This window comes from Vulpes vulpes, chromosome 8, assembly GCF_048418805.1.
Source record: "Vulpes vulpes isolate BD-2025 chromosome 8, VulVul3, whole genome shotgun sequence".
Taxonomy (NCBI): Eukaryota; Metazoa; Chordata; class Mammalia; order Carnivora; family Canidae; genus Vulpes; species Vulpes vulpes.
Genome location: NC_132787.1, coordinates 2,046,862 through 2,067,418, shown reverse-complemented (window position 1 = coordinate 2,067,418; position 20,557 = coordinate 2,046,862). Strand labels below are relative to the sequence as shown.

The following is a 20,557-nucleotide window of genomic DNA, read 5'->3' as shown; positions in this document are numbered from 1 at the left end:
TTCAGCTCAGGGCATGATCCTGGAGTCCCGGGATCAAGTCCCACGTCGGGCTCCCTGCATGGAGCCTGCTTCTCCCTCTGCCTGTGTCTCAGCCTCTCTCCCTCTCTCTGTGTCACTCATGAATAAATAAATAAAATCTTAAAAAAAGAAAAAGAATTCTGTGATGAACTCCCTCTTGTATATATACACATCCTTGTGCATTTTCCTACAGGAATTTTCTAGAAGCAGAATTACTGGAACATTGGGCCGTATTACTTTCAATTTTATATACATTGCCAAACTTCCCTCTGGAAGGTTTATCTTTTTTAAGATATTATTAAAATACGAAGTTTAAGGCATACCCTGTGAGGAGCTGATATATGTATACATTGCACAATGGTTACCACAAAAAGGTTAGTTAGCACCTCCATCCTCTCACAGCATGACCGGCGTGCGTGTGTTTGTGCACGTGTGTAGTGATAACATTTGAGATCTTCTCTCTTAACAACTTTCAGGGGATCCCTGGGTGGTGCAGCAGTTTGGCGCCTGCCTTTGGCCCAGGGCGCGATCCTGGAGACCCGGGATTGAATCCCACGTCGGGCTCCCAGTGCATGGAGCCTGCTTCTCCCTCTGCCTATGTCTCTGCCTCAATCTCTCTCGCTCTCTGTGTGACTATCATAAAAAAAAAAAAAAAAACTTTCAAACACATAACCCAGTATTAAGTAGAGTCACCACGCGTACGTTAGCTCCTGGAACTCACGCCTCTTACAGCTGAGAGTTTATGCCCTTTGACCAACATCTTCCTTTTTTTAAAAAAATATTTTATTTATTTATTCATGAGAGACAGAGAGAGAGAGAGAGAGGGGCAGAGACCCAGGCAGAGGGAGAAGCAGGCTCCATGCAGGAAGGCCCATGCAGGACTCGATGCCAGGACCCCAGCATCATGCCCTGGGCTGAAGGCGGCGCTAAACCGCTAGGCCACCCGGGCTGCCCAACCAACACCTTCCCATTTCCCTCCTCCTTGGCCCCTGGCAATCATCAATCTACTCTCTACTTCTATGATTTGACTTTTTTAGAGTTTACATAGAAGTGAAAACATCCAGTATCTTTCTCTTTTCTCTACTTGATTTATTTCACTTAGCACGACGCCGTCTCTCATGAATAAATAAATAAAATCTAAAAAAAAAAAAATGTTTTATTTTCCTGGTACTTCTACCCAGAGAAGAGAGACCTTTAGACTGCCTCCCACCCCAGGTTGGGCTGAGAGGGCACAGTGCTCAGGGTCCGAGGTACACTTAGGTGTCTGTCCAGCTTCGTGAGCGCTTAACGGCAGGAAACTTGGCCAAGCGCCTGCTCACCGCAGGCTTTTTCTCCCCGTTGTCCTCCTCTATCTTGACTTCTCTATCCTCTAACCAAATTTTTGCTTGAGTATTTTTCTCAGGTGAGATAAAAGATTGATATACTCTTTTTTTTTTTTTTTAATTTTATTTATGATAGTCACACAGAGAAAGAGAGAGAGGCAGAGGCAGAGACACAGGCAGAGGGAGAAGCAGGCTCCATGCACCGGGAGCCCGACGTGGGATTCGATCCCGGGTCTCCAGGATCGCGCCCTGGGCCAAAGGCAGGCGCCAAACCACTGCGCCACCCAGGGATCCCTGATATACTCTTTAGAGCTCAAATATCCTTCTTTTGCCCTGACAGGTGAGAGCTTTTCCGGCAGGGGATGAGGTCCCCGGGCAGCCGATCCTTTTCTCTCACTGTCCCCACGTTTAGTTTCTCGTGCTGCAGGTGAAGAGTCCAGGGTCAATTTGATTCTTTTCTCTCTATTTTATTTTTTTTTCTTTCCTCTTTATACAGAACTTGCTCTTTCTGTCTAGAAACTTGAAAATGTTTTTCTTTAATCTTGGAATTCAGAAGTTTCCTGCTTAGATGTCTGTTTCTTCTTTTCTTTCCTTCTTTCTTTCTTTCTTTTTTTTTTCCTTTTTTGTGTCTGCCTGTGTCCTTTCGGTCTGCAAGCTCAGATCTTTCAAGTCCCTGAAGTATTTTTCTATTTTTAAATTCTTGCCTCTCCTCCATCTATGCCTTTTTGTTCTTTTGGAGCTAATATATTTGAATGTCAGGACTACTGGATCTCTTCTCCAAGTCTCATATTTTCCTCGTTATTTCCATCTCTGTATTATTTTCTCCGTGCTTGGAAATATTTTTTCCACTTGTTCTTCCAAGCCACTAATTTGAGCGTCAGCAGTGACCAGACCTCTCTCTTTCGATGCATACACTAAATTTTTTTTTTCATACACTAAATTTTTGGTTGAAATAACATTTCTTTAGTTCCAGAAAATTTGTTTTTTTGTTTTGTTTTGTTTTTTTGTGGGTTTTTTTGTACACTCCTCGAATATCTAAGTGCTCCTAGTATTTTCTGAAACTGTCTTACAACTCTTCAGTGGTTCCTGTGCCATCTGGTACGCAGGAAGAGCAGCCACGATGACCTCATCCCTGTAAAGCCAGGGTCCTCTGAGTCATGTTCTTGCAGGATCGCCCATGGTCCTGACCTCTGCTTAGGGGCTCTGCAGAGCTGGTCTCTAGACTCCTACACGGTGAGAGTGAGGAAGCTCCTCACCAGGTCTGCTCATTAGGCCTTCCCCTTACTAACTCCAAGTTCAAGCGATCACTTGCACACCGTGCCCCTGGCCCCAGCAGCAAAATGGTTAAGGAGAGTCAGGTGCTTGGAAATGGGATGGAAATTCCCTTAAAACGGTGGCTGTTAAATTTGAGCAGGCCCTCAAATCGCCTCCAGGGCTCGCTGGGAGAGATGCTGAGCCCCACCCCAGGAGTTTCTGATTCATTACGGCCTGGGCATGGCCTGAGATTTTGCACATCTAACCAGTTCCCAAGGAACGCTGATGCTGCGGGTCTGGGAACCCCACTTTGACAACCACTGCATGAGAATACACGAAACCAAGCTGTCCTCCTCCTTCAAAGTTACACGGTTTTTTTGCGGTAAGGAAATTAATCCAACGTCAGGGAGGTATTGTCTCCTCATTTTACGTTGGGTTCTTCAACTTGTTCATAGTCCTGAGGCTTGTCCGTGACGGGGCTCCATCCAGGCCCCCTCACCCACTCACCAAAGCCCCCGAGGGTGCTTCGCTGCCCTGACTGCTGGTGTGAGAAGCGGGGAGTGGCAGAGGGCCAAAAGGCACCCCCAGCGGGACGCCTTTGGGCTGCACCGAAGTGGAGTAGAGGTGGGCCAGGCCAGAAAGCCTCCTCCTGCATAGGCTCAGGACCCCCGTACCCCTGTTTTACCCTGGTATCCGGAGGGTGGGAGCAAAGCTTCCCCAGCTCTCCCTCTGGGTCGTCAGTGGGGATACAGGGTGGGAAGCGCCCCAAGTGAGGGTACCCATGTGAGGCAGGAGGACGCTGCCGCCACCTTCCCACCCAGCAGGGCTCTCCTCCTGGGCTACGAACCACCTTGTCTTCCTGTCTGGGGTCTCCTCGCTGCTGCCCTATCTGTACCCCTCAAACTCTATGCCCATCCTCTGCCTCAAACACCTTCTCTTCACCCCTTTGATTTTTGCCCAGTCTTTTCTCCAAATCTCCTTGCTTGTCCTGGGATCCCCGTATGACAGCCACTCCCCTCTTCTGTGGTCCCCTCTTCCTAATCTGTGCTGGCCCAGTGGTCTGTGGCCTCCATAACATCTCAGACTCCACTAGTTGGAGTTCCTCCTTCCCATGGTACTCCTCCCTCGCTCTACTGTTGGGGCACCCCTCCTACACACACACTCCACAATTCTGAAACAACTCAAATGGGCATTTCAGTGATGTCCAATGATCCTATTAATCTCGAGGACTCCTTTTCCACTCTCCAAAAGAACAATTTCATTTCTTCTCTCTTTTCCCACCATCCCTCTCCAACTCTATAGGTCACCCAACAACACACACACTCCCCAGCTTTCCTCACTCCAAGTTCCTCCTATGAGCTGCAGGAATTTGCCCTCTTCACATCACAGGCCATTCTCTTGCCTCTCACACCTCAAACGCTAAGTCTCTCTTAGGGGTTCCAGGCGCCACCCCCTCCTTTCTTCTCTCTACCACATGCCATTAGCACCCATGTATGCTCCTCTACTATGTCCCATCTCCAGCTTTCCCCTCCTCACCCCACATCCTCATCAAGCTGTCCCACTTCTCAGCTGCCTGTCATAACCAAACTTCTGGAAAAAGTTGTCTGCTCACTATGGCTGTTTTCTCACCTCCTTTTACTTTTGTGCTAGTCATGGGTCTACAAAGATGTCTCTTCCTAGTTTAGTATGGCCATTACTCCAGCACCCATCCCTTCCTGTCATCTCCTTTCTCACTGTAGGGATCCACTCTAGTACATGACAAATCTCTCTGTATTCTTGAAAAATACGGTGCTGTACTTTACCTTTTTAATTTATATCAAGTAATTTATGCTATAAATCTCATTCCACTTTATTCATCACTGTTTTAAAATATAGAAATGGTGCTACTTTAAATATGTAATTTTCTGCTGATACCTGTGTAGTATTCCATCATATATATATGTATATGTGTATATATATATATATATATACTACTTTTTAAAAATTATTTTAGAGAGAAAGAGAATATGCACATGTGCGAGTTGGGGAAGGGGCAGAGAGAGAGAATCTATAAGCAGATCCCTGCTGAGTGTGGAGCTCCACATGGGGTTGGATGTGAGGCTTGATTCCACAACCTTGAGATCATGGTCTAAGCAGAAATCAAGAGTTGAATGCTTTACTGACCAAGCCACCCAGGTGCCTCAAACTCTTTTTTTTTTTTTTCTTTTTTTTTTTTTAATGTATTATAGTCACAGAGAGAGAGAGAGAGAGAGAGAGGCAGAGACACAGGCAGAGGGAGAAGCAGGCTCCATGCCCCGGGAGCCCGATGTGGGATTCGATCCCGGGTCTCCAGGAACGCGCCCTGGGCCAAAGGCAGGCGCTAAACCGCTGCGCCACCCAGGGATCCCCCTCAAACTCTTTTCTAAAGTTGTTTTTGGGGTCGCCCAGGTGGCTCAGTCAGTTAAGCATCTACCTTCGGATCAGGTCATGATCCCAGGGCATTGGGATTGAGGCCCACATTGGGCTCCCGGCAGTAGGGAGCTTACTTCTCCCACTCTGTCTCCCCCTGCCCTCCCCACCCTGGTTTATGTGTTCTCTCTCTTTTTCTCTCTCTCACATGAATAAATAAAATCTTTTCAAAAATTGGTTTTGGCTATTCTAGATCCCTTGTATTTGCATATGAATTTTAGAATCATCAATTTCTACAAAACCCATGCTGGGATTTCTATAGAGATTACACTGAATCTATAAATCAGTTTGGAGAGAATTGACTTCTCAGCAATATTAGGGCTTTTAATCAATAAACATTGTATATCTCTCCATTTAAGTCTTTTTTTAAAAAAAGATTTTATTTATTCATGAGAGACAGACAGAGAGAGAACCAAGCTCCCTGTGGGGAGCTCATTGCAGGACTTGATCTCCTGCAGGACAGGAGTCTTTGATCTCAGGACTCCAGGATCACAACCTGAGCCAAAGGCAGATGCTCAACCCCTGAGCCACTCAGGCGCCCCTCCATTGAGCCTTTTTTTTTTTAAGATTTTATTTATTTATTCATTAGAGATACACACAGAGAGAGAGAGGCAGAGATACAGGCAGAGGGAGAAGCAGGCTCCATGCAGGGAGCCCGATGTGGGACTCGATCCCAGGTCTCCAGGATCACACCCTAGGCTGCAGGCGGTGCTAAACCGCTGAGCCACCCGGGTTGCCCCCTCCATTAAGTCTTAAATTAATTAATTTCTCTTACCAATGTTTTTTAGTTTTCAGTGTGTGGGATTTGCACATTTTTCATCAAAGTTGTCCCTACATATTTCTCTCTTCTTTCTTGATGACATTATAAATGATATTGTCTTTTTTTAAAATTTTTTTTAATTTTTTTTTTATTTATGATAGTCACACACAGAGAGAGAGAGAGGCAGAGACATAGGCAGAGGGAGAAGCAGGCTCCATCCACCGGGAGCCCGACGTGGGATTCGATCCCGGGTCTCCAGGATCATGCCCTGGGCCAAAGGCAGGCGCTAAACCGCTGCGCCACCCAGGGATCCCTGATATTGTCTTTTAATTTCAACTTCCAATAGTTTGTCACTGGTGTACAGAAATACAATTAATTTTTGTATATTGATCTTGTATCTCACAAGCTTGCTAAACTGGTTCCAGTAGCATTTTCATAGGCTTATGAGAATTTTCTACATAGATGATCATATCACCTGCAAATAAAAACAATTTTAGGGATCCCTGGGTGGCGCAGCGGTTTGGCGCCTGCCTTTGGCCCAGGGCGCGATCCTGGAGACCCGGGATCGAATCCCACGTCGGGCTCCTGGTGCATGGAGCCTGCTTCTCCCTCTGCCTGTGTCTCTGCCTCTCTCTCTCTCTGTGACTATCATAAATAAATAAAATAAATAAATAAATAAATTAAAAAAAAATAAATAAAAACAATTTTACATTTTCCTTTCCAATTTGTATGTCTTTTTACCCCTTGCCTTATTACCTAGCAAGAATTTCAAGTACAACATTAGATAGGAGTGAGTGTGGACTCTGTCTTGTTCCTGATCTTAGAAGGACAGATATATACATATATAGTATATCAGCTTTATTCAAATATATATACTTCAGGATTATTCAAATATAATTTATATACCACTTTATTTATTTATTTATTTATTTATTTATTTATTTATTTATATAAATTTATTTTTTATTGGTGTTCAATTTGCCAACATATAGAATAACACCCAGTGCTCATCCCATCAAGTGCCCACCTCAGTGCCCGTCACCCAGTCACCCCCACCCCCCCGCCCACCTTCCCTTCCCCCACCCCTAGTTCATTTCCCAGAATTAGGAGTCTTTCATGTTCTGTCTCCCTTTCTGATATTTCCCACTCATATTTTCTCCTACCACTCAATTTATTTAAAGTGTACAAGTCAAAAAAAAAATAAAGTGTACAAGTCAATGATCTTAATGTGTTCACAGATTTGTGTAAGCATTACCATAATTAATTTTAGTTCATTTTAATCACTGCCCTCCAAACTCTTGTACCCATTAGAAAATACCTTTCATTCCCCTCTAACCCTCCACCTTTGGGCAGCCACAAACCTACTTTCTATTTTGGCTATTTCATATAGATGGAAACACACCATATATAGTCTTCTGAGATTGCCTTCTTTTTTTTTTTTTAGCATGATGTTTTCAAAGTTAAACCATGTTGTAGTATATACAAGTACTTCATTCCTTTGTGTGGTCAAATAACACTCCACTGTATGGAGAGCCCACATTTAATTTACTCATTCATCAGCTGATGAATATGATGGTTAATTTTATGTTCCAACTTGACTAGGCGAAAGGATGCCCAAATAGCTTGGTAAGTCATGATTTCTGGATGTGTCTGTGAGAGTGTTTGATTTGGTAGACTGAGTAGAGAGATCCCCTCTCACCAATCTGGGCAGCCATGCTTTGAGATCATCCAATCTTTTAAGGGCCCAAATGGAACAAAAAGACAAGGGAAGGGCAAATTTTCTTCTTGAGCTGGAAAATTTATCTTTTCCTATCCTCAGACATCAGAACTCCCGGTTCTTGGGCCTTCAGCCTCTTTCTAGGAGTTGTACCAGTGACTCCCTGGTTCTCTCATGCCTTTGGACTCAGAGTGAGTTATACCACTGGCTTTCCTGGCCCTCCAGTTTGCAGATGGCAGATTGTGGAACTTCTCAACCTTCATAACCAGGTGAGCCACCTACTATAATGTCTCCTCTCTCTATATCTATATATACCCTCCTGATTCTGTTTCTCTAGAGAACCCTGACCAATACAATAACGTTTGGATTGTTTCCCCTTCGGCTCTCTTATGAATAATGCTGCCGTGAACATTTGTATACACGTTTTTGTGTGGATATATGTTCACATTTCTCTTAGGTATATACCTGGCAGTGGAATTCCTGGGTCATATGATGACTCTATATTGAATCTTTGAAGAACTGCCAAACTGTTTTCCAAAGTCGCTGCACAGGTTTGCGACTCTACCAGCAGAGCATGAGGATTCTAATTTCTTTACGTTCTCACCAACACGTATTATTTCTCCCTTTTTTTTTTTTTTTTGTTGTTGTTGTTGTTATAACTGTCTTAGTGGGTAGGACATGGTATCTCATGTGGTTATGATTTGCATTTTCCTGATGCCTAATGACATTGAGCATCTTGTCGTGTGCTTACTGGCCATATGTAGATCTTCTTTGGAGAAATACCTATTCATATCCCTTGTCCATTTTTTATTTTTTAATTTTTTTAAAGTATTTTTTTAATTTTTTTATTTATTCATGATAGACATAGAGAGAGAGAAAGGCAGAGACACAGGTAGAGGGAGAAGCAGGCTCCATGCCGGGAGCCTGATGCAGGACTTGATCCTGGGACTCCAGGATTGCGCCCTGGGCCAAAGGCAGGCGCTAAACCACTGAGCCACCCAGGGATCCCCCTTGTCCATTTTTTAATTGGATAATTTGTCTTTTATTATTGAGTTGTAAGAAAGCTTCATCTATTCCATATATAAGTCCCTTATCAGACATATAATTTGCAAATATCTTCTTCCATTCTATACATTGCCTCTTCACATTCTTTTTTTTTTTTTTTTTAAGATTTTATTTACTTATTTGAGAGAGAGCACATGCACATGAGTGGGGTGGAGGGGCCAAGGGAGAGGGAGAAGCAGACTCGCCAATGAGAAGGTCGCCCCATGTGGGGCTTGATCCCAGGCCCCTGGGATCATGACCTGAACCAAAGGCAGATGCTTAACCTACTGAGCCACCTACGCACCCCATCTTTTCACAGTCTTGATGGTGTTCTGTGAAGCACAAGTTTTACATTTTGATGAGGTCCAATTTGCTTATTTTTTCTTTGATTGCTTGTGCTTTTGGTGTCATATGTAAGAAGAATTTGCCCAACCCAAGCTCACAAAGACTTACTCCTCTATTTTCTTCCAAGATTTATAGTTTTAGCTCTTATTTTTAGTTCTATAATTTATTATGAGTTAATTTTTACATATGATGTGATAAAGGGGTTCAACATCATTCTTTTGCATATGGGTATCCGGTTGCCACAGAACCGTTTGTTGAAAAGACTATTCTTTCTGTCAATGAACTGTCTTGACATTGTTGAAAATCAATTGACTATAAATGTGAAGGCTTATTTCTGGATTCTCAATCTATTTCTTTGGTCTGCATGTCTATACTGTAGACCACATTGTGTTGATTACTATAGTTTTGTAGCAAGCACAGCTTCCATTTCCTCAGGAGATATTACTCTTTCAGCACCAATGTGTGACAGTATGCACCAAATACTGCCAATCTGGAAAACTCACTTGGATAAAGATCAGAGCAGAAATTAAGTAAGAAGAAAAACAATTAAGAAACTCAGTAATAGGGATCCCTGGGTGGCGTAGCGGTTTGGCGCCTGCCTTTGGCCCAGGGCGTGATCCTGGAGACCCAGGATCGAATCCCACGTCAGGCTCCCGGTGCATGGAGCCTGCTTCTCCCTCTGCCTGTGTCTCTGCCCTCCCCCCCTCTGTGTGACTATCATAAATAAATAAATAATAATAATAAAAAAGAAACTCAGTAATACCACGACTGATTCTTTGAGAACATCAAGAGCAAGAAACCTCTAACTAACTGAACAAGAAAAAAAGAGAGAAGACACAAGTCATCAATATCAGGAATGAGAGGTAACAATATTATAGATTCTACAGGTATTAAAAAGGTAATAAGAAAACAAGTTTATATCAATAAATCCTGCAACTTAGACAAAATAGACCATTTTTTTAAAATATAAAAATACCAAAGCATACTCAAAAAGAAACACCCCTCAACTGCCTTCATCTATTAAAGGAATTGAATGTGTAGTTTAAAATCTGCCCCCCCATGGGCAGCCCGGGTGGCTCAGCGGTTTAGCGCCGCCTTCAACTGAGGGCCTGATCCTGGAGATCCTAGATCGAGTCCTGCATCGGGCTCCCTGCATGGAGCCTGCTTCTCCCTGTGCCTGTGTCTCTGTGTCTCCCTCTCTCTCTCTCTGTTTCTCTCATGAATAAATAAATAAAATAAAATAAAAAATAAAATAAAATCCCCCCCCCCCCAATCCCAGTATCAATACCTGGTATATTTAACACTCAAATCCATCTTCCTTTGGCAGAAAGGAACAGCACCAAAACACCTCCAGCTGACATTAAAAACGCTTAAACCTCTCATCCAACTTTAAAATGTATTTGGTTATAAGGAAAAAACTAAAAATAACATGCTACAAACTAAGGAAATGTGCAAGCTAATTATGTTGGCACCGGAGAATTTGCTAAAAATGAACTTCAGGAATTTTTCAAAACTAGACTACTGGATTCCTCTAACATGTGGAAACTGGATCTCAAGAACTGACAAAATTTCAATCTAGAAAAGAAAGCACAGAATGGTTGCACTGGGGGGATACAATTAAAGAGACGGTGGCTTGTACAAGCAAATAATATTTGTTTAGTATAAACTATATCTTCTGCTTAAGAACACTTTTGTGACTTTGTTAAGAACCTTAGCTTTGCCCAGCCTCAGTTGCCGTATTTATAAAATACAGGTTAAAAAATTTGCCTAAAGCCAAGGTTGTATCAAGTGAGTACTTGTACAGGCCTTTTTTTTTTTTTTTTTTTTATGATAGTCACACAGAGAGAGAGAGAGAGGCAGAGACATAGGCAGAGGGAGAAGCTCCATGCACCGGGAGCCCGATGTGGGACTCGATCCCGGGTCTCCAGGATCGTGCCCTGGGCCAAAGGCAGGGGCCAAACTGCTGCACCACCCAGGGATCCCCTGTACAGGCCTTTCAACTCCAAGACCTAATATTTTATGACACTTGTAATGCCAATGCTAAACCAGGGGTTGAGAGAATGTTGCCTTCTTTATACAAAGCCCAACCTTCCAAGTACTCCATTTAACATTTAAAAACCTTTCAAAGGGTGGCCTGGTGGCTCAGTGGTTTAGCACCGCCTTCAGCCCAGGGCCTGATCCTGGAGACCCAGGATAGAGTCCCACACTGGGCTCCCTGCATGGAGCCTGCTTCTCCCTCTGCCTGTGTCTCTGCCTCTCTCTCTCTCTGTGTGTGTGTCTCTCATTAATAAATAAATAAAATCTTAAATAAATAAATATCTTTCTAAAAAAGAAAGAAAAAAAGAAAAGAATCAAGCACCCCCATTCAGTACCTCACCCCCCCACCTACCATCCTAGGTTTTCACCCCATTTTCTCTGTTGCACCTGTGGTATCTCCCAGGGAAAGGAACATCACTTCTCCCTTTAAAGCTCTGGCCTTTTGCTTCCCTTAGCACAATTAAGACGGGTTGGGAGATCCAAAAGGATGTGAGTTTAAAAAAAAATTTTTTTTATGATAGTCATCACAGAGAGAGAGAGGGAGAGAGGCAGAGACATAGGCAGAGGGAGAGAAGCAGGCTCCATGCAGGGAGCCCGACGTGGGATTCGATCCCAGGTCTCCAGGATCACGCCCTGGGCCAAAGGCAGGCGCCAAACCACCTAGATTGTAGATTCTAAATGCCATTCATTCTCCACGGAAAGGAAACAGGGTTCCTTGAAGAAATAGCTGATTCCAAGTGGAGCAGAGAAAGCACAAGATAAGCCTGGAACATTTATGTTGTGCCAGGAACAGAGGCAGTGCCAAGACAAAAAAAAGTCATGGTGAAAGGACATGGGAGCCAGATTAATGGGGCTTCTTACGGTCAAAAGTGGTACAATCTGAGCATTAAAATAAGCAAGGATCGAAATGGATTATAACTGACTGGATAAAACAAAGGCCCATCTTGATAGTTAATCGTTGAATGAACGAATGAGGAGAAGGGAAGGTTCTCCTTTGTAGCTGAATGCCAAATGATAAAAGTGGAGGGAATGTTGGAGTCAGAAAATAACCATTTTGCAAACATTATGATGAAAGTTGGTTTGGGCAAGGATCATGAGAGGATAGTAAGTCTAGGTGGGGAAGCACAAGCAGAACAGGGTATTTGTGTATTCTCAGAATGTCTCCTCCTAGATTGTGTATTAGTTGCAAATAGTAACTATATTGTGGGGAAACCAGAAAACACCTTGATCAAATTACATCACCAATAAAAAGCAGATGGACATTGTGGGCCTTGGCATTGACTTTTCATTCCCTGAAAAGAACACACATGATTTATGTCATGTTCCAGCTCAGAATGCAGAACCTGAATCCAGTCAAGAGGAACCATCAGGAAAAACAAATAGATGAACATTCTAGAAAATGACTGGCCTGTATTCTTTAAGAAGGTCAATGTCATTAATGACAAAGAAGGCTGAGGAACCATTTCAGTTAAGTTTAGTTTACTTTAGTTTAAGGAAGCAGAAATATGACCACAAAAGGTGACACATGATCCTGGCCTGGGTTCTCATATGAGAAGGAAAATGCCTGAGCGGGCACTATTGGGACAACTGACAATTTTGGAATGTGGACTTTAAAGTACAGTGTCAGGGATCCCTGGGTGGCGCAGCGGTTTGGCGCCTGCCTTTGGCCCAGGGCGCGATCCTGAAGACCCGGGATCGAATCCCATGTCGGGCTCCCGGTGCATGGAGCCTGCTTCTCCCTCTGCCTGTGTCTCTGCCTCTCTCTCTCTGTGACTATCATAAATAAATTAAAAAAAAAAAAAAAAGAATCTTCCTTTAAAAAAAAATAAAATAAAATAAAGTACAGTGTCAGTGTGAAATTTCCTGAATTTGATCATTGGGCCATGGTTATTTAAAATAACATTTAAAATAATATTCTTGTTCTTAGGAAATATGCAGAGTTTCAGAGATAAAGGGGTATATTGTTTGAAGCCGATTCTCAAGTGGTTCAGAAAAAAAAGTTATAGTACACATATAAAAATGTGATAAGAGGAGCACCCCGGGGGGCTCAGTGGTTGAGTGTCTGCCTCTGGCTCAGGTCCTGATCCCGGGGTCCTGGGATCCAGTCCCACATCAGGCTTCTTATGGGGAACCTGCTTCTCCCTCTGCCTATGTCTCTGCCTCTCACGAATAAAGAAACAGATAAAATCTTTATTTTCTTTTTTTAGATTTTTTACTTATTTATTTATTCATAGAGACACAGAGAGAGAGAGAGAGAGGCAGAGACACAGGCAGAGGGAGAAGCAGGCTCCATGCAGGGAGCCCGACGTGGGACTCAATCCCTGGTCTCCAGGATCACGCCCCGGGCTGCAGGTGGCGCTAAACCGCTGAGCCACGCGAGCTGCCCAATAAAAATCTTAAAAAAAAAAAAAAAAAAAAAAAAAGAGTTGCCATCTCATAGGTGCCCCACCCAGCTTTAAGCTCCTCAGCCCATGGCCTACTTGTGAAGGTACCATTTTCTTTCCCCAGGCCTGTGGAGTCTGGCCACTTGAGTATTTTGGCTGCTGTAAACCAAAACCAAACCACAAACCAAACAACCTATCCCAACATGCAACTCACCTAGGTAGGTATTCCCCACATTCTTGTTTCCTGTTTGATGAAAATACGATTTCCCCAGGCCAAGGGCAAGATGGGTATTCGAACCTACACATGGCTTCATTCTTCATTCTTCCTGAAAGCAGCAGATCCACAGCACATAGATAATAAAACGGCCCTGACACCTGCACACCTATAAATTATGTACGTGTGACAACAGAAGCCGTCTAGGTCCATGGGTAAGTGCTGGAGGGAGACAGCCTAAATTCGACTTTGACTCCACCACTGACTCAGCCCCATGACTGACAGCAAGTCAACTACTACCTGGAGCCCGTTAACCATTCACTCAACATCACCCATCCAGGAAGTACTAGACTCCATTCTAGGAAGCAGTGATACAAAATCCCTGCTCCCAGAGCTTACATTCTAGTTGGGTGAGACAGAAAAAAGTTAAATAAATATATTGATAGTTGATGATAGATAGATAGATATAGACTGAAATATAGACTATGCCAGATACTTACACATGCCGTGGAGAAAAACAGGGCAGATAATAGAATAGGAAGCGCAAGAACTAAAGGGGAAAATGTATTTTAAGTAGAATATTCAAGGAAAGCTTCACTAAGGAGGTGACATCTAAACAGAAATCTAAAGTCAATAAGGGAGCGAACTATGTTAGATGAACTTTGAGCCAAAAGGGGGCAGCAGGTGCAAAGGCCCTGAAGCAGGGACAGGCCTCCAATGAGGGAGGACTACTTAAATCTTAAACTCTTTGAAGGCAGAGAAAGGAATTACACACAGCAGGAGCTCCGTAAATGCTGAAGGGAGAGAGGAAGCAGGAGACTGCCACACTGTGTCCAGAGATTTAAAGGTTGAGCTCTGAGAATAGGAGAGTAGGAGCACCTGGCTGGCTCAATGGGACTATTGATCCCAGGGTGGTGAGTTTCCAAGCCCCATATTGGGTGTAGAGCTAATTTAACAAAACAAAACAAAAAAACTCCACACAATAGAAGAATAGAAGCATCAGAGCTCATAAAGCTGGAGAAAACCTGGTAATTAACTGAATCCGGGTCTTGTCTTTCTGATCTTCACTTTAGAAATATTTCTCAGAAAAAAAAATATATATTTCTCAGATAGAGATGATTAAAGGATCGGATCTTGGAGATTTTGGTTTTGGTTTTGCTTTCTAGCTTTGTTTTGAGTTGAAAATCTTTTTTTTAGTTTGTCTTTTCCACAAAGTTTAAGACATTTTGCAGATATATAGAACTCTTTAAAAATAGGGCTTAGAGGGGCACCTGGGTGGCTCAGTGGTTGAGCATCTGCCTTCAGCTCAGCGTGTGATCCTGGGGTCCAGAGATCCAGTCCCACATGGGGCTCCCAGGAGGGAGCCTGCTTCTCCCTCTGCCTGTGTCTCTGCCTCTGTGTGTCTCTCATGAATAAATAAATAAATAAATCTTAAAAAAAAAAAAGAATAGGGCTTAGAGTTCAAATTATTAATAACCTCAAACAATTTTATTATTTGGGGGATCCCTGGGTGGCGCAGCGGTTTGGCGCCTGCCTTTGGCCCAGGGCGCGATCCTGGAGACCCGGGATCGAATCCCACATCAGGCTTCCGATGCATGGAGCCTGCTTCTCCCTCCGCCTGTGTCTCTGCCTCTCTCTCTCTCTCTGTGACTATCATAAATAAATAAAAAATTAAAAAAAAATTTTATTATTTGGAAGAAGTCAAATAGCATTTGTGGGAAAATAAGTTTATAGGGGGAATTATTAGTAATTTATGAATAGAAAGGCTTTTTCCCCCTGCCAAATGGTGAAGAGAATTGGGTCTATGATTTTTTTTTTTTTAAGATTTTATTTATTTATTCATGAGAGACAGAGAGAGAGACAGAGGAAGAAGCAGGCTCCATGCAGAGAGCCAGACGTGGGACCCCATCCCAGGTCTCCAGGATCACACCCTGGGCTGAAGGCGGTGCTAAACCACTGAGCCACCAGGGCTGCCTTGGGTCTACAATTTGGATGTTCTTTCACTATGGTTTGAACAGTCTGTATTTGCCTCTTCAAATAACTTTGGATGATTTTTACATGACCACATTATTGTTTTCATAAATGGTATTTTCAGGAATTGGAAATAACAGAAAGTTCCAGTAGATTTGCCACTTGTCCTTAATAACTTGTGCAGCGCTGTTTCCTCTTTTACCAGGCCCACCAACGTGGGCTGAGCTTGCGCGGAAGGCATGAAGAAGGTGGGCCGGGTGGTCATCGAGAAGCAGTACATGCCCCTGGGCATCGATGCCACACCAGCAAGCACACGTGTAAGGAGGCCTCGTTAATCCCCGGCAGGAAATTCCACAACAGAACAGGCTGTCACAGGGCAGATGGAGCAGATTCAGAGAGGCCCAGTGAGAGGGGTCTCCATCAAGCCGAAGGACGAAGAGGGAGAAAGGTGAGAGAATTACGTTCCTGAGGTCTCAGCCCCGGATCAGGAGATCAGGAAGGCAGACCTGACACTAAGGAAATGTTGAAGGTCTCAGACTTTGGTGGTCTGTCCAAACGGCAGGTCACTCAGCCTAGAGTTGAGACGAATTTCAGAACACCACATGGAGCCATTTGAATCTTCCTGCTGTAATTATCTTCAATAGACCTTGGACGACAAAACAAAACCAAGCAAATAACTCGTGTAGCTAATGGCCTCTTTCCCCAAAAATGACTTGAAAAGCAACACCAGCCCAGGGCTGTGAGTGTAAAATGGATGTCTGGTTGCTGGGTCTTTTTCTTTTTTTCTTTCTTTCTTTCTTTCTTTCTTTCTTTCTTTCTTTCTTTTTTAGCTTGGTTTCTGTTGTTCAAATTACAGAAGGAAAATCCATTCTTAAAAAAATTTACATATGTATATATTTAAGTAAGTAAATCTCTCCTGTGGGGCTCAAACTCACAACCCCAAGATCACAAGTCATATGCTCTCCTGACTGAGCCAGCCAGGCACACCTATACAAAACACCTTCCTTTGTTTTGTGTGTGAGGATTTTTCGAGAGTGATAAGTGGACACAGCTCTGGTCTCAACACATAATCAGTACCCAGTTTGTTTTCAATGCCACTGAAGTATAGTTAATTTAGAGCTACTTCACTTGTGGTCTTTCCTCTCCTACTATAGATTTGAGAAAAACGTTTCCTATTTTTAGCCTCTCTTATACCCGCTTTTCTTTTTTTTAAGATATTACTTATTTATTTATGAGAAACACAGAGAGAAAGACAGAAACACAAGCAGAGGGAGAAGCAGGCTCCCTGCAGGGAGCCCGATTTGGGACTTGATTCTGGATCCTGGGATCATGACCTGAGCCGAAGGCAGATGCTCAACTGCTAAGCCACCCAGGCATCCCTCTTACACTTGCCTTAAAAAAAAAAAAAAAAAAAAATCACATTCTCTATTATTTGGTTGAAAGGTATCAAATTGGGATCCCTGGGTGGCGCAGTGGTTTGGCCCCTGCCTTTGGCCCAGGGCGCGATCCTGGAGACCCAGGATCAAATCCCAGGGCTCCTGGTGCATGGAACCTGCTTCTCCCTCTGCCTGTGTCTCTGCCTCTCTCACTCTCTCTCTCTGTGTGTGACTATCATAAATAAATAAAAATTAAAAAAAAAAAGAAAGGTATCAAACTTTAAAACATACTAAAATGATGTAATCGAAATTTTAACTTTATTATTTCCCTATTATAAAAGTAATGTATATTCATTACATAATAAAAGGGGGGAACACAAAAGGTTTAGAAATGTTAATTTTTTAAAGATTTTTTAAAATTATTCATGAGAGATAATAGAAGCAGAGACACAGGCAGAGGGAGAAGCAAGCTCCTTGCAGGGAGCCAATGTGGGACTCAATCCCAGGGCCCCAGGATTACACCCTGAGCTGAAGGCAGGCGCTCAACCGCTGAGCCACCCAGGCATCCCTAGAAATGTTAATTTTAAATTGCCTATAATCCCATCCCAGGGAAAATTATTGACATTGGGCATATTTCATTCTATCCATCTTCTCCTATGTATGTTCGAACACCCTCAGATATTACTATACACAAAGTCTTGTTTCCAGCTTTTCCAGTAGCACATTATTTTTTTCCTATCAGTAAAAATCTTGTTTGTAAATATAATTTTAATGGCAGAGAAACATTCCATCATATGGATATACTGTTAGTTTATTTAAATATTTTCCTAATGGCAAATATTTCATAGGAGAGTTAGCGGGTCAACACACTCAAACGTTGTTAAGGTCACTCTGTTCTTGGGAGCACAGGCGAATGCACAGAGACAGCGAGGGGGAGGTGGGTGCCAAGGCCAGCAGTGAGGAGGAAGCTCAGAGGTCCTGGCCCAGCCTTTCCAGCTCGTTGAGAAGGAAGTCCATATCAGCCCGGGTCAGCGCGGGGTTGGCCACAACCATGCGGAAAAAGTTGCCCCGGGTCCCGTGGGGCTGGTAGCCGATCATCATGGAGCCCGCCTTCACCATGCGCTCCTTGAGTACTGGGGCCACCTACAGAAGAGGTGGAGAGAATTTCCAGCGCAGCCTTGGGGACAGGTCCCCTAGGTGCACTTCCCTCTCACTCAGCTACCTTTCCCAGGGAGGCTCATCGCTCAGCTCCTGAGGCCCCAGGTCACCTTTTCCACTACATCCCACCTGCTTGCCTTCTCCAGCCTCTGCATTACTCCCATCCTACCTATCCCCAAGGTGTCACATGGGCCATTTTCTGCCCAATCCTGACTGTTCCCTGACTCCCAACACAGGGTGACAGCCCTGACACCTTCTTCTCCCCTCTCTGAATGCCTGGGATGTTTGCGATCTGCACCCTGTAATCTAACACACAAGTCACAAGATTGCCTCAAACATGTTGGTTTCAAATAGGCAACTCTGCTCTTCTAAATAACTCCTTAAGGGCAAGAACGTTCTTGTCCTTCCAGATTATCTGCGGCACCTAGTACCAATCTATCCTTAGGGACATGACATAGCTCCTTTCCTCCGGGAGGCACGTCTGGACGGCCTTGTAGGGCTGTAGGGCTGCTCCGTGGCAGGGAATGAGGCCTCACCTGGCTGTCCCGGCCCCGGCCCCGAGCTCCCAGCACAACTCCCACGGGCCACTACTGCGCACTGGTGACCTCTCCCATGACATCCCTCTCGGTCCTCTTTTTGTTTTCCAGAAACATACCTTATTTCCTATCCTCACCGCCACGGAAATGAGGACAAATTGGTGGCGGCTCCCAGTTCACACCCCCAGCTCAGGAGCAAGACCAGCCTCGAGGCCGGCGCTTGGCCAGCAGGGGGCAGGGACAGCCCGCAGCAGCCCGCAGCAGCCCGAGGCAGTAGTTCCCTAAAGTGGGCTCCGAGGAGCCCAGAGGAGCCTACCTTGGCCAGCCTTTCACTGTAATCCGGGCACTTCTGCCTCCCCCGCAGGCTGGGGGGCACGAACCAGAAACACACATTGACAAACTCGGGCTGGGAGGAACAGGAGGACAGGGTGTGCGGGCTGTGGAAGGGGGCTGCCCCCCTCACTGGCCCTCTTGACCCCTTAGGGCTTTGTGTGTGGGATGGACAGGGGTGGGGGGGTGGGGGTAGGGGGGAGTAGAGGGGGAGTGGTGGGGTGGGGGGTGGGAGGCTAGAGGGGAGTAGGGGTGGTGGGGGAGTGGGGGGGTGGGATGGTAGGGGGGAGTAGGGGGGAGTAGGGGGGTGGGGGTGGGAGCGGGGCCACAAAAGAGCGCAGACTCGCTCCTACCTCCATGACCAACTCAAATCCTTCTCGCTTCTTCAATTCCTCCACCAGGTACCTGCACACCGAGAGGGACAAATCACAAACAGAGGACACAAAGCGGAGCCACAGAAACGGAAGAGCCCCCGACAATGAGCCAAGAGACCCTGAGGGCGAGGGAAATGTGAGGCGCAGGGCCGCGGGCGGGGGCAGGACCTCCGACACCCCCCTCCTACCAGGCAAGGGCAAAGGCCTGGTCCACACGCCGCTCCAGCCCTTGCCCGCCCTGCGCCTTCCACATGAGCCACAGCTTCAGACAGTCCACCCGGCGGCCACACTGCACCACCTTGTCTCCAGTGTCCAGAGCCACGTCGTAGAACTTGTCCTGCTGGAAGAGGTAGCTGGCCTGGGACTCGTGGCAGCGCCTAAGCAGGTTCTGTAGGTCGGAGGGGCGGGGGGGCCTGTCAGACCCCCTCGCTGCCTCCAGAGCTGCACCTGCCATTCCTTAGCTCAGCCCACCCGTTCCCCTGGCACCGGCACCGGGGGCGCTGGCCGCCGACTCGGGCCCCTTTGGGTTTCTCCCACGGTTCTTCCCAAGGTCGGCCCAGGATCCCCTCGCTTACATCAAGCTGGGAGCTTTTCCCTTTGCCTGCAGACAGGCGGTGGGGGGGTGGGGGGGCACTGCAGACAGGGGGTGAGGGCACTGCAGGGCTGCAGGTGGTCATGGATACGTAGCTTTGGACGGGGCGGGCAGGAGGGAGGGCACAGCAAGGCCAGCACCCTCTCTGAGGTAGGCCAGAGAAAAAGACGGAGGTCCAGGGTGAGCCGACCCACCGAGGTGTCCCGGAGAAGAAGAGCTGAACACTGCAGGCCCGCTGTGAGCAGCTTGTGGGGGTTCCAGGCCACCGAGTCAGCCCTGGGGTGCGCAGAACAAAGCCGGGTCAGCTGGCTGCTCCTCAACCCGAGACCCCTCCTCTACCAAACCCTCAGTAAAGGGGCTTTCGTCTCAGCGGTGAGAGGGACTTCTGACCTCCCAGCCCTCTCCATCATCTCTCCATCATCTCTCCAACGCCCCTCCCGCCAACCTCCTTCCCTCACTGCCGTCAGAAGCTCCCTAGTCCAGGACTATTCTCTGGACCAAGGATGTGAAGGGTGGGATTCAGAAAGCAGGTGGCCATATGCACCTCTGGATCCCATCCAGGAGATGTCTATGTGTCTGTGACAACAGGACGCTCCCACCCCAGGCAGCCTGTGGAGTAAAAGGAACAACGTGGGCCTTGGCCTTGGTTCAGCCCACCGCACCCTCAGGCCCAAGTC

General features: G+C 45.6%; 1 protein-coding gene and 1 pseudogene across 3 annotated transcripts in view; one reads left to right on the top strand and one right to left on the bottom strand.

Moving 5' to 3' along the window:
- Nucleotides 1-15,753: 15,753 nt before the first annotated feature.
- LOC140599867 (small ribosomal subunit protein eS17-like) lies at nt 15,754-16,130 on the top strand (annotated as a pseudogene).
- Nucleotides 16,131-17,685: 1,555 nt separating this feature from the next.
- Nucleotides 17,686-20,557, bottom strand: part of CSAD (cysteine sulfinic acid decarboxylase) — a 33,520-nt gene continuing 30,648 nt past the window's right edge. For 2 of the 3 annotated variants that reach the window (XM_026000390.2, XM_026000391.2), the window contains exons 10-15: nt 20,425-20,489; nt 20,075-20,156; nt 19,477-19,676; nt 19,268-19,319; nt 18,901-18,990; nt 17,686-18,033 (exon numbers count right to left, since the gene is read on the bottom strand). In XM_026000390.2, coding sequence (XP_025856175.1) covers nt 17,860-18,033; nt 18,901-18,990; nt 19,268-19,319; nt 19,477-19,676; nt 20,075-20,156; nt 20,425-20,489 — 663 coding nt within the window. In that variant the 3' untranslated portion in view covers nt 17,686-17,859. Of the gene's footprint in view, nt 18,034-18,900; nt 18,991-19,267; nt 19,408-19,476; nt 19,677-20,074; nt 20,157-20,424; nt 20,490-20,557 lie in introns of all 3 variants that reach the window. The other variant, XR_012002854.1, reaches the window with a different exon arrangement.